The 17,624-nt window shown below is 36.6% G+C and overlaps 1 protein-coding gene across 8 annotated transcripts in view; it reads right to left on the bottom strand.

Moving 5' to 3' along the window:
* GALNTL6 (polypeptide N-acetylgalactosaminyltransferase like 6) overlaps positions 1–17,624 on the bottom strand; it is a 487,138-nt gene that overhangs the window by 303,710 nt on the left and 165,804 nt on the right. For all 8 annotated transcript variants that reach the window (XM_048943578.1, XM_048943577.1, XM_048943579.1 and 5 more), the window contains one exon: positions 11,119–11,257. In XM_048943578.1, coding sequence (XP_048799535.1) covers positions 11,119–11,257 — 139 coding nt within the window. The remainder of the gene's footprint in view (positions 1–11,118; positions 11,258–17,624) is intronic.

The raw sequence follows: 17,624 nt of genomic DNA, 5'->3' as shown, positions 1-17,624 counted from the left end.
GTAGTATTTTCACTTGGATTAACAAGTAAAATTATTTGTGAGAACAAAGTGGATTTGAATGATGAATGAAGATGACGCCTGCAGCTTAATTTTGCATATGTTGTAAACCACATCACTTGAATGAGATGTGTGTATATTTATACTAACATACAGACTCGAGAAAAAAAAAGCTCCCATGACATTTAATAAGTTTTCTGCCCTCAATTTCATAGACAAAATATTTGAAATCAGTGGATTTATTAAATTATTATTATTTTTTTAATTTTTGCTTCAGCTTCCATTGTATTAAAATCATGATAGTGTTCTCAATAATCAGTCTTGGGTATGCATGTAAACTCAACATCATTACCCTTACTGACATAAGCATAACCATCCAAGATTAGCATTAGAGAACATTATTTGACTATTCTTCCATAATTTTCATTGTATTTTTCCGCGCCGTGCAAGTACTGTACAAGGGACATTATACAATTCCCTTGCTCAAATCTTCATAATTATGTAACTGCATTAACAATTTAGACTTGAGCAAACATTATACAGAAACGTGTGTGCATACTAGAAAAACTAATATGACAATGCAGTATAGCTCCACTGGCACCAAACTTGTGGATAAATCAGATGAAATGGTATTTTCAAGATTATCACCCCAAATAAAAAGTTATCAACCTTGAATTGCACTTTCAGATATTGCTCTTCTTGAGCAGTCTTGCCTTTCATTCCATAAACTTTTCTTCCAATTTATTTGAGCATTTAATTGGTATTTCTTACCAAATTTAATAACACAGTACTACCCTTTGTACTCTATGGACTTGCACGGGGGATGTTAAGAACTGAGGACACTAGGGCATGATTTGTTTCCAAACTAATTTTCAAAGCACTAAGGATTTCCTCTCTGGCCAAAATATCTTCCTCTTATTTTTAGCCCCCCTCCCCCCAATAATTGGACAATTTACTGTGTGCTGCTTTGGTGGAAAATAGGTTGGCCATGAGACAACAGTGTGCCCATGTGGCCAAGGTCAATGGCATCCTGCAATAAAAAGAGCATGGCCAGCAGGTTGAGGGAAGTGATTCGTCCCTCTCTCTGCTCTGCCCTAGTGAGGTCACATCTGTAATACCATGTTCTGTTCTGGGCTCCCCAGTTCAAAAAAGACAGGGATCTCCTAGAAGGAATCCAGAGGAGTGCCATAAAGATGATAAAGGGCCTGGAGCATCTCTGTACGAGGAAAGGCTAAGTGACCTGGGTCTGTTCAGCCTATAGAAAAGACAACTGAGGGAGATCTGATTAATGTTTATAAATATCTAAAGGGAGGCAGGAGGCAAATGCATAAGGCCAGGCTCTCCTTGGTGGTGCATAGTGATATTACAAGGAGCAACGGCCTAAAACTTGAATATACAAAGCTCCACGTAAACATGTGGAAGAACTAGTGATGGTGCATTAGAACAGGTTGTCTAGAGAGGTTGTGGAGTCTCCTTCTATGGAGATATTCAAGATCCATCTGGATGCCTACTTGCACAACCCATCATAGAGTACCTTCTTCCACAGGGGGTTAGATGCAATGATCTTGAGGTCCCTTCTAATCCCTGCAATTCTATGACTCTGTAATGATACGCCACTTCAAGCATAGCTGCTATAAGGACAGGTACCAGTAGATATGGTTGCCTTCAACCAGATGCAGAACACCAAAGAAAGGCAGGGTAACAATTCAGTAATAAAGAAGGAACAGCTTATTCTTTTCCAAGGATCCGGGCTCACCAAATACTCCACAGAAGGCTATCTCCTTGTAGAGAAACCATTCCCTTGTGGCTGCCACCCCTTAGATGAGGTAAGGGAAGGATGGACCCAGAGTCCACTCTTTCCAGTCACACAGGTGAACTGCTCACACCAGTGCTTACAGAGCTGGTCACATGCCTTCACCAGGTGCTCAATCATGGATTTAGGCTATGACCAAACTGTTCCCATATAGCTGTGTTTCTGCAACCCCAAAAATACTGTTGTTTTCCCAGTGTTTTGAGAAATAGGAAAGAGCTACATAATACTGTTTATTATAAGGACCTAACACAAACATCAGCAGAAACTGGCAACTATGAAATCACGATTTATTTATTTAATAAAAAGTTATGGTAGAATTTATGAATAAATTATTTGTATAGTAAAATCTTAAGCATACAGAACTGACAAACTGAACTCTCTACAGCCTGCTTATCTTAAACACCGTTCCTACATTATGTTATTATAGCTGGGCCATCACATGTTTTAACTCACTGTGAAACACTTAAAACTGACCTTGGGCAGAAACAAACAAGAGACATCATTCCTTTTGAAGGCATAGAGATAGCTCTGTTTAATGCCCTGATGAGTTTTAGGTTAAAAAAAAATCCTACAATATTGTATATCTTAACTAAAGATGCAGAACCACAACATGTTGCATCTTTTCTGCTTCTCTGCTAACAGAAATGTACAGAGATCCACCAGCTGTGTAGAACAAATGAAAGAAAATGGGCTTCAAAAATGATCATAAAGGAGAGAGTGCTGGCACCATTTCAGCCACTTCACAGCAAAAGTTGATTCATAAAAGCAGCAATTTGTTTGACCCCATGGATAAAACAACTGCAATATTTTATGCACGTTAAAGGATGCCAATAACAATGTCTTGGCCAGCTACCAGGGTCTGTGCTTTCTAGACACAACTACCTTTTAAACTGCGCTTTCTGAAACATAATAGCATAGGAGAAGTTAAATGCCTTTCAGACATCCCACTGCTACATTTAGAAAGAAAGGCAGCAGCCTCCTACAGCAGTTACTTCATCATAAATGTAGACCACCTCCAATTTTCTCATGTTATAGAAAGAATAAGTTACAGCAAAATAGAATCAGCTTGCAACCTTTCTTCTACCAGCTCTGTCAGTACATGCTCTCTTAGCAGACCTGACTTTTCCTTCTCATTCTTTAATGCAAGAAACTACAGCACGCAGTGGGCACCCAGCTGCTGACAAGCCCATGACAAAGCTACCTCGACACAACATTTTTCCAGTGAAGATTTACATAGTAATTGTCTTAGCACGTCAAAGTGTTCAATTTACAGCAACAAGCTTCAGTCACACCGTGTTTCTGTTCCAATCTAGCCTTGTAACTGCACCTGATAAAGTAGTGATAACTGATAATTTCTACTGCTGTTTGACAAGGCTGTAAAATTAGTCTGGGTGTGAGCTGATGGAGGGGAAAGTAATCTTTACTTTCACAGCAGTTCTCCGTTGGGAAGCAAGAATGCTTTACTGAGTATGGGATTCAAATGTCACAACACTTCTTCTTCTCTACTGGAACAAATAAATCTTCTGCAAAAACTTATTACTATGTTCAGAGAAAAAGAAAGATACAATTGTACAGCAGAAATCATTTGTGTTATTGCTGTTAAGTGCACTAACAAAAAAAATCAATGCATCCTGCAAACTGCATAGGAAAAGCCTTGCATCTTTTATGCAGGTTTTCACTCAATAGTGATTTCATAAGATCATGAAGCTGAGTTAGGTGCTTGTTATTTCACATCTATGTCATTTTGGTCCGTCACAGACAATCACTCCAAAAAAACTGCATGGCTTCAAAGAAATCAGAGTGTTTACCTCACTTCATTGTTCAAACAGAAAGTTTTCTCTAACCAAGGAAAGCGAGCATACAAGACAGATGAATCATATGATACAAAGCATGTCTGTGCTTGCAAAGCCTTGTTCTACAAGATAACGAAGTTTAAAACTCCATCACTGATGGCAAAATCTTAAGATATATATCTCTGTAATGTGCCTTAAGAAACTTACCTATTTATTCATATATATTAAATCTAGGCTTTGGAAAAAAAAAAAAAAAAAAAAGAATGCATATGGTTATTTTATCCCATCTCAAAACTCCTCACTTAAAGGAATCTTACATCAGCAGGCATCTAAGTACTGCATTTCAGCTTTAACTTTGCACTTCATCATCCATGAATGCCTATTCCAGCAAGCAACCCGATTTATATAAAAAGTATAAATGTATGTATACACACACACACACTTTTTTTTGAGAGAAGATTATAAAGATTATCGGTGTACTCAAAATTCATTCATCACAGCAAGCAAACCTATCTGATTTCTTCTCAGAAATGATGCAGATCTTAATAGAATCGTCACAAAGCCTCTAATATAAGTCTATGTTTGTCTTCCTGACTGAAGGAAAATGAAGAGGACCAAAGCTCAAGTTTTCATTGTTTCAAAGCGCATTCTAATCACACTGCTTTAGTAACAAACTAACCTTTGACATTCAACTACCATTGATCTTCTGTTCCAGAAATTCTAGGCATTCTTTTACCACTTGACCTTGTGCTCCAGAGCTATTCTACAGGCTGCCAAAGGTCAGCCACATCTTTTCCATACTAAATGTACTGCAGCTAAGTACAAGATTCCAACCACATTCTACTTGACTGAGAATACAACAGGATACTGCGAATCATCTCGAATTTCTCTTGAAGTGTCAAAAAGGATGAAACATTAGTGCATATAGAACTCAAAGCACAAAAAACCTGGAGCCCATTTTATCCAAAACTCCCTCCTTAACTATAATGACATCAGAGCAGAGAATTATAGTAACAGTATCTGATTAGTGAGGAAGCACAGAATTGCATGCAATGTTATACTGTGAGATGATAAGCAAGGTATCTTAGAACAACAAGGAAAATGCAAACATTGTACAGGAGGATCCTCTTCTGCTGGAAAAGCAGCTCAGGACTCAGCACTTTCAGGTTTTCTCAAGCTACTGGATTAAGCTGCTCTGACATAGTTAAGTTCTTTGTCCCTAATTAGTGAAAGAATACAGTGGTTGCTGCATTACCCAAATTCAAATAAATGGAGAAAGCATGCCTTTCTACCTCCAGAATGCTTCAATTATATAAGGGATATATAATTGAAGTTTACAGTAAAGCTTCCAAAAGTTAGTGGATAGAGCAGATGATAAAATGTATTGATGGGTTTGGTGAACAAGAATTAGAGGGTATTTGATGCAGTTAACATCAGGTTGATCTAAAACACATTATAAAAAGTTCCTGCATTACACAAAAATCAGTTGTCCTTCTGTGCAAAAGGCTGCAAGGCCTGCCATTACTAGGAAATTCAGTAATAAAATAAACTAAGCAAGAACAAGCACAGTATACCTGTATAAAGACACTGAGGGCTATAGGCTGCATGTATCATCCAAAAATCCAATTACCATGGATGCTGAAAGAATCCAAGGGAAACAAACTGGAAGCAGCAGCCAGGCTCACATATTTCTTTCAATATCACCTTTCAATATAGATAAGATAAAATAATGGGTGAGATACTATTAGGACCGACTGTTGTCAACAACAAAGTCACAGCCAGTAGGCATGGGAGCAAAAGCTGTGAAAATGTTGCAGTCAAGACTCACAGACCATAAGCATCATAAGTGTGATCAGCAAGTTCTCACATGTGCTACCACATCTTGTGGCCAGGGCAGCCTTTAGGAAATTAGAGCTCAGTAAGGCCATTTGTAATCCAATCAAACAAAATAAAGAAGTTGCTTTTTCATTCTAGCCTCACTGCACATTTCCAGTCCTTATTTCATGACATACAGCAGCTAATTCTGTTGCTAACAAGAGTGTACCTGCAATTTATGTGAGTTTTTAGCACTAGAGCTGAAATTTCATTTACTTAGCAGCATGTCAACTTATGCAAGATGATAGATGCTTAGCTGTATGAAAAAAAAAATGCCCAGAAATGAAGTGAGAATTGATATAAAAGAACAAGGAAGGTAGAGTGAAGCTTTAACTAGAACTATTAAATTGCCAGCAAACACAAGCATTGTATTCATTCATGAAATGCAAAGGTCTGGAACTCCAGAACATTCAGTCTTTCTCACTGATCTTGAAGTTACATGTGGTTTCCTTGTGAGATAAAAGTTTTAACCGCTGTCAAAAGCTAACAGTCTTGGCTATCCCAGATGCACAGAACTGGCTGTAGGGTAAATATCCTTCAGTATTTCTTTCCCTATTGTATTTAGATTTCACAGCTATGTTTATTGCAGCTTGCTATCTTCTCAGCCGTATGAGAGACTTTACTGCAATTCAAACCCCACAAGAATGACTTTCCTGCACCTGTATAAACAGCTTGCTTTGCTTATTATTTTTTTTTTTTTCTAGTAAACAGACCTATTAATCTGGGCTATCCTTATTGACCTACTCAACACCACAGATACTGATCCTCACCAACAGGGTGGAGAGGGAATCATCAGTCTTCGGCCCCATTTTAGTTGTTACTGTTATAAAAACAGGCACACAAAGCATCTAGAAAGCACCTAGGAATTATTCCATTGGTACTACCAATGCATACACTGCAGAGGAACTGACAGAGACAGAAAGCCACAAGTTTTCTCAAGTATAAAATATTTCTGATCCTGTTTTTGAGGAGCTAGAAACTTTGAATGAGATGCCCTGAAGCAATTGCAGAGAGCAATCTGGCGAGGCTTGGAAATGGGGACATTGCCTATCATGTTTTGGCACGCATGACTTTCCACCTTCACTACATTACACAGTAACTGCAACAGGAAAAAGCTGTCAGTAATAACCTCCAGCTTTATCACTATCCCCATAGAAGAACAATTTGTGCTTAATCAGCTGCTCCGTGGCCAGATAAGTTTAATATAATACTAATAAACATTAATATAAAGAAAGGCAGCCCTATGTTGAGAAGCCTGAACTAACATTTTTCTGAAGTACCAGAAGTGGGCTAGTAGATTTTGTGGTTTGTAGACTGCAGTCAAACTAAGCATAGGAGTAAGCAAGTTAGGAAAAAAAAAAAAGTTGCATTAGCTAGCTAGTAGCTGTTCTAAGTTAAGCACACCCAGAGTGCCTCTTCAGCATCCCTGGATAGCAGTGACATCTGCCCTCTGAGCAATGAGATGGCACTGAATTATTTATCTACTGACTACTGCAGAGATTACTTGAGTGCCTTTGAGCTAACTTTTACAACTTCTCATGGAGTTTTCCATCATTAAGCATAAAAAAAAGGAAAGCAGAGAAGTCAGCTTCTCATCTGGAGGGAATGGAGCTGCAGAAGAACTGGGTCTGGAGGGCAACTAACATCAACCAGCATGTTAGAGGATTCAGATATTAAATACTGAATGATTATAGAACTAAAACACCAGCCCTGAATTTTTGAAATGCATTTTTCTCCCATGTAAGTCTAGTAATCCTATGTTGTCATGTTTTTATGATTTTTGGTTATAGATATTCCTGTAACATCATGTTACTCCATAGCATTCTGTAGTGCACTAGGAGTTAAAGTTAATGCAAAATTTACTAAAACATAATTAAGGAATAACAGTAACTCCATGACTATTCCACAGACCCCCCCCCAAAAAAAACACAAATAAAGCAGAACACAAAACAAAAGCAAACAAGTCCACACATCCACAGCTAAACAAAAAAACTTAAGAAGTCTCCCTGCATTTTTTTTTCCCAGCTTCATTTAAAAATAGAAGGGACAGCAACCTTACTGCATTCAAACATTTTGAAACAGAACCATTCAGGCATTCTCAGCTTCTATTGCTGATAAGGAGTTGAAGAGCTCCAGTTATGCAGAACAAGTATAGGGAAATGTGTGGTGGTTTGTTTGTTTTTGTTCGTTTGTTTAATTATGAAAACAGAAAAACCTAATTAGTTAGTGTTAACGAGACAGAAGATAGTCCATTTTTATTTTAGGGCTGCATCTTTTCAGAGGCCTGTAAGAAATATAACATCTAAGATCAACAAACATTGCTTGGACTTTGAGAGGAAGCCTACTGGGCTACCATTGCCCCCACCTCATACAGCAAGAACCACTCAACACTTAGAAACACTGACTCCAGACCATGCCTGCTGAAAACAAATGTCACAGAAATCAGGCTGGGCATCCGTAGTATGAATTATTTTGGGTATCAGTATAAAATGGATCTATCTATAGCTCCGGAAACCTAAAAAGGATGAGATTTCTGGTAGTAGATTATTCAGGTAAGCCAAAAAGGATCTGTACATCTCTGCATGCACAAGTATAAACAACTGTTTTACAAACCACAGATACAAGGATTGCTGTTGGAATAAACCTATGTGAACACACCTACAACATGGAAGATCTTAAATCATAACTCTTGCAGTTTATTGGCAAGCAGAATCAACTTGAATTCTTTCAATTCAAGAATGAATAGCTAAAAAATTAGATGCTCTGGTTTATGAGGAATTAGGAGTTTCAAACAGAGTATATACCACAAGTTGTATTCACTATTTAGGCTATGTGATTGCAATAATTCCCCCAAGCCTCATCACAATTCCATTTTGAATGTTATTCAAACATGAACCAGATTTGATTTTACTTGAACAAAACCAGTAAGCACAGATTATTTCAAAATGCAGAAAAGATAAGAATTAATGGTAACTGTTAAACAATTCAACAGCAATTTTCCTTTCCAACAGAAAATGATCACAATTTTATCTGCTATCTTTAGGAAGTTTATTGTATTCAAGGCTAAAGCAGTGACACAGGCCAGCAAAAAAAAAACAACAAACAGCCTCCTGCTCTGTTGTATTTTGAAATATTTTTACTGCTAGTATAGAATTAACTTTAAATAGTAATTCCATGGCCAACTCTAAATGTTTCCCAGAACTCAACTGTTGTCTTCAACTTCAGGTGACAAGCAGTCTTATTGTCACTAACCACATCCTGAAATCCCAATGAACTGAGAAGGCATTCCTGTTTCAGATTTTCATTTGGAATAATAAACAACAACAACAAGCAAAGACCAAACATATACTTAAATCTCATTTTTCTATGCTCTGAACTCTGAATAGCCTTAAAGCTATATACTTTTTTCAGATGTTATTGCAGGATGTTTATCTTGAATTATCCATAGACAATGCCTGCAACAATGCATGCATTCCAAAGGCAAAAGAACTGTTTCTTAGCAGAGATGACTTTTCCTTCAACGTAAACATCTAAGATTTCCCTAGTCTTCTGCTGTTATATAGAAAACAAAACTGACCCCTTTCCAAACTCAGTTTCTGCATGGAATTTTCAATGGAAAACCAAAGACCATATATGAGGAGCAAGCAAAATTTGTCAGATTTTGATATTTTTGATACATTCAGATACACTTTGCACTGATCTGTCTTGCACGTCCTGTTTCTATAGATAAACAAAAACAGCTCAGTAAGGTTGGTTCTTAAGGCTGGGTGCTGATGGTGGACAAAGAACAGAGGATTAGATAACTAACACTGTGAGCATCTACTTCCATGAAACTGGTACAGAAATAAGACATGAAAGAGCACATAGAAATGGCAGAAATACTGTTCAAGTGCAGCTAGAAGAGAAAAAAAATGATATGGGAGATAATAGAAGAATGCAACAAAAACATATGAAGGACTCAGGAAAGTTGTTAAAGTGGCCTTAAAATAGAACTGTTTCATTCCTCTAGAGATTTTTACAGCAAACACATTTCCATTTCTTAAAAAGGAAAGGAGCATCTATCTCAATACATCTTTCTGAAGCACTCTAAATATTCCAGACTCAAAGTAAATAAGCAAGAATACTATTAAAAAACCCACAACAAAAATGAGAAACTGAGTTTCTCAGATACCAAACTTCTAACTACTTGCTTGGTTCCCCTCATCCCCTTACCAAAAGACATATTTTGCAAATCCTGATCCCAGTTTCCAAAGAGAACAAGGAAAAAGTTCATTTGGGTTAAGAAGAGCAGGTTATCTATTTCTATCTCTGCATACTTTCAGAATATTAGTTTCTTAGATGTGGGACTTGAAGTTTATTTGGTTCAAGAATTTCTAATAATGTAACTTTACAGGAGTGATTTCAGAAATATAGGCACTACTACAGCTGTTTAAATATATTTTGGTCTTAATTGCAAGATTCATTACTCAGTTTTTATTGCATTCATGAAGGCTTGCAGTTTTTCTTTCGAAGTTTCTACAGACAGCAAGAAAACTATTTGATTTGTTTTTTGAAATCATATCTTAATTTGTTTCAAGGAGTAACCACCAGAAGCACAGAGCCTACTTTTGTCACTTCATTATACTTAGTACACAAGCTATGCACAGAAATATGCCTTACGAGATGATGAAGTCGGTTAACTAGTGGACAGTTTATGTTACAAGGAATTAATGTAAGGAAAGTAATGTGGACACAACAAGTCAGTTCACTCAGGACACTATAATAACATCCATCACACGTGATTTCATGAAGGTCATAGGAATATAGCTGAATTAGAACATGAAAATGATGCCTTCAGGGTTCAAGTTTCCCAAGTGAGACACTCAAGCAAACTCAGTGACAGACAGGGCTAGGTTCAGAAGAGGAGGGGGGAACAGTGAAAGGCTGGCGCAGCACCAACATGCTTCTACCGCATCACTTCTGAGATCACATTATTCCCTTCGCTCCTGGGGACACACTGGGGAAATGTCAATGACTGTGCAGATAGTAGTGAGTGAGAAACAAACGATCAGAAGGTTAGCTTGCAAACACATACAGAGAGCATAGACATGCCACCTCTCTTGTATTTAATAATTGTCTTCTGCAATTTTACTAATAGAGCATGGAAGAGGAAGATGCAATTGTATTTCTCTCCCTACCCCATCAAGATCTCAAGCTTTTTTACCTAACAAAACCAGCACAAATTTTTTTGGAGACACTGGTCCAAAAATGGGTTTATAGGTCCAATAAGGGTTTATGCAATTTCTAAATCTGCCACCAAAGCTCTGCAACTACTAACAGGAGAGAACCTGAATAAAGTTTTCTAAATGTGAAGTATTTTTTATCTCTATCTAAGAAATCACTACAAGGAATGTCATTAAATCATTAGTAACAAGAAGTGGTCTTCTATAGTCACAGTATGTAAATAATAAGATGGGAAGCTGGTTTAAAAGACAGAGAATGTGATCCAAATATAGTGAAAAATTTAATATTTCCTATTTAATGAAACTGGCACTTTGTTGGCTGAGCTTTCCTATTTCACCTCCCAAGAAAGCAGCTTATTTAGATGTATTCAAAGAGAAAAACCTTAGAGTGAAATAGTCCATGGGACAATTTACATACTTAGGATGTCGGATGTCTGGCAGAGATCGCTCCAGTGCTATATTGTTGCTAACAAATATGTTGAAGCCATTTTCTCTATAAGCTGAATCATCATGGTCTTCCTCTGTCAGAGGGTACGGCTTTCCGTGTTCACCTTTCCCTACAATGAAACAAAACAATTATTTGTCTCAAACTGGTAGCACAGGATGGACTACAAAGACAAAAATAACAGTTCAATTAATATACTGGCACTGGAACATATCTAATTAGCTTCTTCCAATACCTTTATTGATAAACACAGGACATAAAGAATAAAATCTGTTGAGATGTTCCTAAGTTAGCTTTGTTCAGAACAGGACTGAAGAAGAGGCACAGAGCTGCCCTCAAAAACCTTCCAGCACAGAGCTCAATCTTTCCCCGTGTCCAGGACTGGAGCATAAGGATGACAAATTTCTTACTCCTAGATAAACATCAGAACAAAACTTATGCCATTTCTGCTTCTGGAACAGAAGTTATTTTCCTTGGCCCTGTTCCCTCAGATTGGAGTTGGCAGGTAAGTAAAACTTCATTTTGCAGGAAAAGAGCTTTTAATCCATTTCTTACTCCTCATCACAATTTTTTTTTTCTTTTCACAGTTCCACGGGCCTTTTTTTTTTTCCTTCTTTTGTTGCTTCAAAAACCTAATAGCCTAATAGCACACTTAAATGGAAGAAAAAAAAACCAAAAACTGTGTTCTTTTCACCTCATAAAAAGTCTCAAAGAACTTCCTCTGTTAATTTTATGGAACTCTCAATTAAATATCCACAATTCTATGAATAAAACAAAACTTTCATAGAACAAGTTAGATTTGCCAATGATATTGAGACAATGCTGAGACAATTGTTGGACTCTTAAGTATAAGCAGAACAGTGAGATTAAATTTCTTTTCAACAATACTTCAAATACAGTTTCAGAGAAAACTAGCTTTGAATTGTGTTTCCCCTGGTACCTGGGCACACATCTCAACTGTGATAAGCATCTCTGCTTGAAAAATGAAGGGTTTGTCTATTAAAATTACCCATAGTGGTAGTTACACTATTTTGTTAAATTACTTTAAAATAAATCCATTTCAGCTCAAGAGAGCACAATACCTGCATTTTACCTGGTTAAGATTTCTACAGTGCAATAACTAACCAGTAAAGCAATACTCCTAATACTCCAAATACAAACACATAAAGCAGGTAGAAGAACAAACATTAGAAGTCCCTCTCAGTTCACCCAGGTTGCCTTCCTTTTGGAGACACAGTCAGCTTAAAGCCATTTTATCTGCAAAAATTTGATTTGTAGATTAAGCTAAACAAAGCCTTTTTGCATCAGAATCCACTTTTCATAGTATAATTCTGAACTAAGGGATGGTTTTCAGCAAACTGTTTTTGACTGATCTGAGAAAATGGAGCACTCAGTTATGCAGTGCTTTAGCAGGCAAAACACTTCCCTACACATACTATTTCCAAATACAGCTTCAGCATTAAAGTTTAGGGCATGCAACATTCCAGAACAAACAGTAATGAAACCAAATGTTTTGCTCTGGGCTCCTTAAACACCCTTGTACTCCAAGGGACCAGCCAGATGTCCTCAGTGCTTCTAGTGTCTTCACATTGTCGATTTGGTTTCAGAAAGTGGTCACTTCAGTTCCCTAAAGAAACCAGCTGCTAGTTTCCTGGCAAAGGACGGGCTTTCTATTCCAGCTTTTTGTTCCCAAGTTGATTCTCATCAACTCACTTGGCTTGCTTAGTACCTCCCTCAGGCAACTATACCTTTCTCTCTTCCAGTGAGAGAGAATAAGCAATAACACTTGAGAGAAAATGAAAACACGAAAGTCTTTTTCTTTTTGACTACTTTTTTATCCTCTTCATTCTTACAGAGGACACAGCTCTTTAAGCCTACTCATGGTCTCAAGAAGATATGCATTCCTCTACATCTCATTTATCAGCTTATAACCTCTCCGTTCTTCTCTCTCAGTGCACCCTCATAAGAAAATAGCTCCTCTCACTTGAGATCTTTTTAGAAAATTAATCTGCTTCCCAGGTAGATTTGGTAAGTGACCACGGCCACTTCATCTGGTGCTCAGCTGATCAGGAGCAGCTGCAGAAGGGGATGAAAAGGAAAGCAAAGCAAGCCGGGAGAAACAGTCAGCAGTATCCTTAAAGCCTATGAATCTCTGTCAGTCTAAGAATTTCAAACTGCACGAATAAAAATGTTTAAAACAGGCCATACAATCAAAGATGCTGTAGTTGCTCATTTTCAGAATTTTTTTTTTCAGATAAAACATTCTTTTTTATCCCAAATCTTGCACAAACATGTACAATTTCACTCTAAGTCTTAATAAAACATTTGGTGTTACTTACAAGGGGGAAAAATACATTCTGAAATACTCTTTGGTTATGCTGTTTCTTTACTAACAGGTATTTTGTCATTTTTATTTTTAAGGCATCTCTGAGATACGTATTAATGCATCCGTAAACTAACGTGATTATTTTATGATCTCATACTTAATATGGGGAGGAACTACAACATTTCGAAATGTTATTCAGAATTCAATTATATCAGATCTGCTTCATAACACAGGACAATAAACTACTGTAATTCAAACCCTGAGACAGATGTCTTAGCCCCAACTATTTGACCCATTGCAATATACAGATTGCTTTTGCACGTATACAGGAACTTGGGTCATAAGGTACACTAGAAGTTGTGAAGCATGACTACTCCCTGACACTAAAATATGTGCCTATAGGCATCTGGGCTTTTAATAATCCAGTGGGTATTTCTCCCAGCTTTTACTTGCCTATTTACCTTTCAGCTGCTCCTGATTAACTACAGCTGAGACAGTCACCTCCCAGCTCCTGCTGTACACCAGTTGGTTAATTTTCCTAAAAGAGCTCTGGTTAAAAAGAGGTGATTTCTAATGGCTGGACTTGCAGAAGAGAAAGAAAGTGCTTGGAAGCTGATTATAAAAGAAAAATATTATAAAATGAGAATTACTTCCGGAGAATCAGTAGTCCTGAATGGTTTTCTCTGTCCAGCAACTTGCCATATAGGAGTCTTCCCAGCATTACAAATTACCTTAAACATATTAAATTTTCTTCCATCACTTACTTGCCTTCCTAGATTACTGAAGGCAGTTGCCTCCGATACAAAGCGGTTTGGAGATGAACTATCCCAAAGTCTACTTAAAATGCCAGAGTCCAAAGGGAAAAAAAAAAACCACAGTATGAGAAGCGTAACACTTGTGAAAAAGAGAACCAAGGGGTTTACTGTGAAAGCTACAGAATGGTACTTTGAAACTACTGACAGAGAGAGACAAGCCATCTTATGCTGGTTGTTCTGCCTTAAGGCAAAACAGCAATTCACTGTGGCCATCATGGCTACAAAGTAGTGCAGGGAACAGAAAGGGAAGCACGCCCTAATGCAGCAAACAAGCCAGCCCTAAGACTTGCTCCTAACCCTATCTGAGGCTGGTTTAGAATTGCAACACAATCCCAGGATTTCTTGTTCATTTACTCAGATCTTGGTTTTTCAAAAGGTGAGGGAAGGAGAGGAAGAATCCTGAAGAACCAGAATTGTCTGTGACATGTGAATTCATCCTGGGCCCTAAACTCTCTCATAGTGCAGCAGTAGGCTCCACTACAGGGCAACAGAAGAATGTGATCAGTGCTGTTAATTCATGAAGTGCTCTCTAAACTTACTGATTGCAGAGTTCTTACACCTTGATTTTAACTTTTAGCTCGTTACTCAGTGTAAACAACACTTGGAAAATAAGCTAGATTTTGTTTTTTAATACCATGTTAATTTTGAAGGTGACATCTCTACAATACTTAAATGTTAAATTTAATATATACTTTTTAAAATTCAATACACCACTACAAAATTCTTATCCAATGACTGTCAAATAAACAGAGTAAAGTAAGATAATCTAGACATCCAGAGAAAGTACTGACTTGGTCAAATACCAGATGTTCAGGAATTTTTTAGCTCCAATCAGGGATATTATGTCCCCTAGGAAATAACACACTCTATACCTAGCACTAATGAATTTAACTTTTATGCTTGATAGCTTGTGATAATTGATAGTTTAAGAAAACCTCAGTGAAAGCATCTACTGTTTATATTAAATACAGATGCAACAGAAGGAGAACAAGCCGTATTTTTCAGCAGATGGTGTTAAGGGAAGCTTAGGGTGAGACAAGAAAATCAGAAACATTCTGTATCCTCAGCGCAAATGTGTAATAGCAGAGTAATGTCTCTGGATCAGCCAGGCATGATAATTACGAAGAGAACAGGGGTATTGCTAGCAAAATGTATCATCTGGAAATCAGTTTGAACATGTAACAAAAGAGAAGTTCAGTACAGCTTCAGCACGCAGTGGATAAGAGACCTTGCTTGAAAAAATTAACAATAAAAAAGCACATTACAACAGTTTCTGTTTTTTTGATGTTTTTTTTTTTTTTTTTTCTTCCTGTTTGATTATTTTCAGATTATTTATAACTCAGTTGACATGGTAGAAAAAAATGCTTTTGCCAGATGAGTTAAAGGAAGGCAAGGTATTGCTTGGCATCTTAACACAGGAAAGTAGGTGGGCAAACAGCACAGCCCAATCAGTGTCCTGTGCACAAATCTGGACTATTCACTGTTTACATCCACTGCTATCAGTTCACTCAGGCTAAGCATCTTAGTCACACCAAGTAAAGGCCACCATTCATGAAGAGCACGTTTTAGTTTAATAATGTCCAAGCACAATATTTTGTAATTAGGAATGAGAATTTTCTACATGCTAAATGCTTTACTATATAAGATTTCATTTTAATACATTAACATAAAAATAAATTTACAGTATATTCTACTATTGTGTATAATATTACATCTTTAAAGCACAGTGTTTTTTTGTTTTGTTTTGTTTTTTTTAACATTATTTCTTAATTTTCCTAATGCATTATGGTTGGTTGTTTTTTTTTTTGTTTTGTTTTTTTCTTACTTTGGAAAAAGAATCTGCATAGAAAAATGAGTCAAAATTGTCTTAGGCATATACTTCAGAAGCACAGCTTTATACAATATATGTATTTTTTCTTTTTCTGTGAGGAGTTCACTTTATTTCAATTAGTAAGTAGAACAGATAGTCCATTCTGAACTTGTACTGCTATCATATTCTACCTTTTTGGGGGAAAGTGAATTGCCATTTAAAAACTAATGAAATAATCTTATTTATTTTAAAACATGATTTTTTTACATCATTCCTCCTCACAGATGGGGGCACAGTGTGAAGCACATCTGTTAAAATTCTGGTTAAATGATCTTGAAATGACAGGTGATTTCATAAATGTACGTAATAGGATTTCTTTTTTCGACAGTAAATGTCTCATCTACTCCTAGAGTATTTACATTTAGTAGAATTTTCAGCCTCTCCACAAATTTCTGTATTCTGTAATCGACAAAGGCATTTATGTGAACTTTTTTTTAATTATGTAAAAGTAGTTCATGAGTCAAGTCTAGTTCAGAATAGATCATGGGGAAAAAAAAAATAGAAAAGGAAGCTACTTCATCAAATCACTTTGTTTCAAGCTATGGAAGGCTCTGCTTGCTTTGAAAAAAACAAACGCTCTTGTGGTTTTACATGTTAACATTCATTTCCACTAAAAAGCATTTCAGGTCAAGAAATGGATAAAGGAAACAGTCCACTAACATTTTAAGAGCAAGAAATTAAAACGGTACACGGCTCCCATGAAAGTAATTGCCTTTGCATGAAATAGATAGAAAATGATGGGGTTTTTTTCCTAACCAGAAGAGTAGTGAAGCAATGGGAGAGGCAATCAGGGGAATGGTGGAAGTCATAAATGGTGATGAAGAGAACAGTGCTGTGCCTCAGAGAGATCACCGGTAGAACTTTGACCACTGAGTGAGGTTGGCCCCAATATTAAATTACTATGAACTCTATGAAATGTAGGAGAAGGACTGGACATAAGTTGCTGGAGTTATATATATATATATATATATATATATATATATATATATTATTTTTTTTTTCTCAACAAAACTTGCGTAAGAAATGGAAACATATTTACCACAATTCTCTTCTACTTTTCTTAGACTTAAGTGTACCCCACAGCTGTACAACTTCACAAGTCTAAATTACAGGAAAGCAATTTGATTGATTTTTTCATCAATGAAAATGGGATTAAAAATGTCTATTTGTTTTATTTTCTTGGCTACTCTATCTGGTAAGAGCTCAGAAAACCACTGCACTAAGATTTATAATACTGGATTATTTATTACATAACTCTGTCAAATTCAGAGGCAATATAAAAGGCTTTTCCTTAGCGTTATAGATACAGCTATAATCAAATCTTACTTATGCAATTGGGAAAAACAAAATCCCTGCCATCTAAATCATGAGCAATACATTTTTCAGGAGAGAATAAATCATTTATTTGTAAATATATAACAATTTATTTATTACTGTTTCAAGATTAATCCAATATAGTAAACAAACA

Source organism: Lagopus muta, chromosome 4 (genome assembly GCF_023343835.1).
Source record: "Lagopus muta isolate bLagMut1 chromosome 4, bLagMut1 primary, whole genome shotgun sequence".
NCBI classification, from domain to species: domain Eukaryota; kingdom Metazoa; phylum Chordata; class Aves; order Galliformes; family Phasianidae; genus Lagopus; species Lagopus muta.
This window is presented reverse-complemented; position numbering and strand designations above follow the sequence as displayed.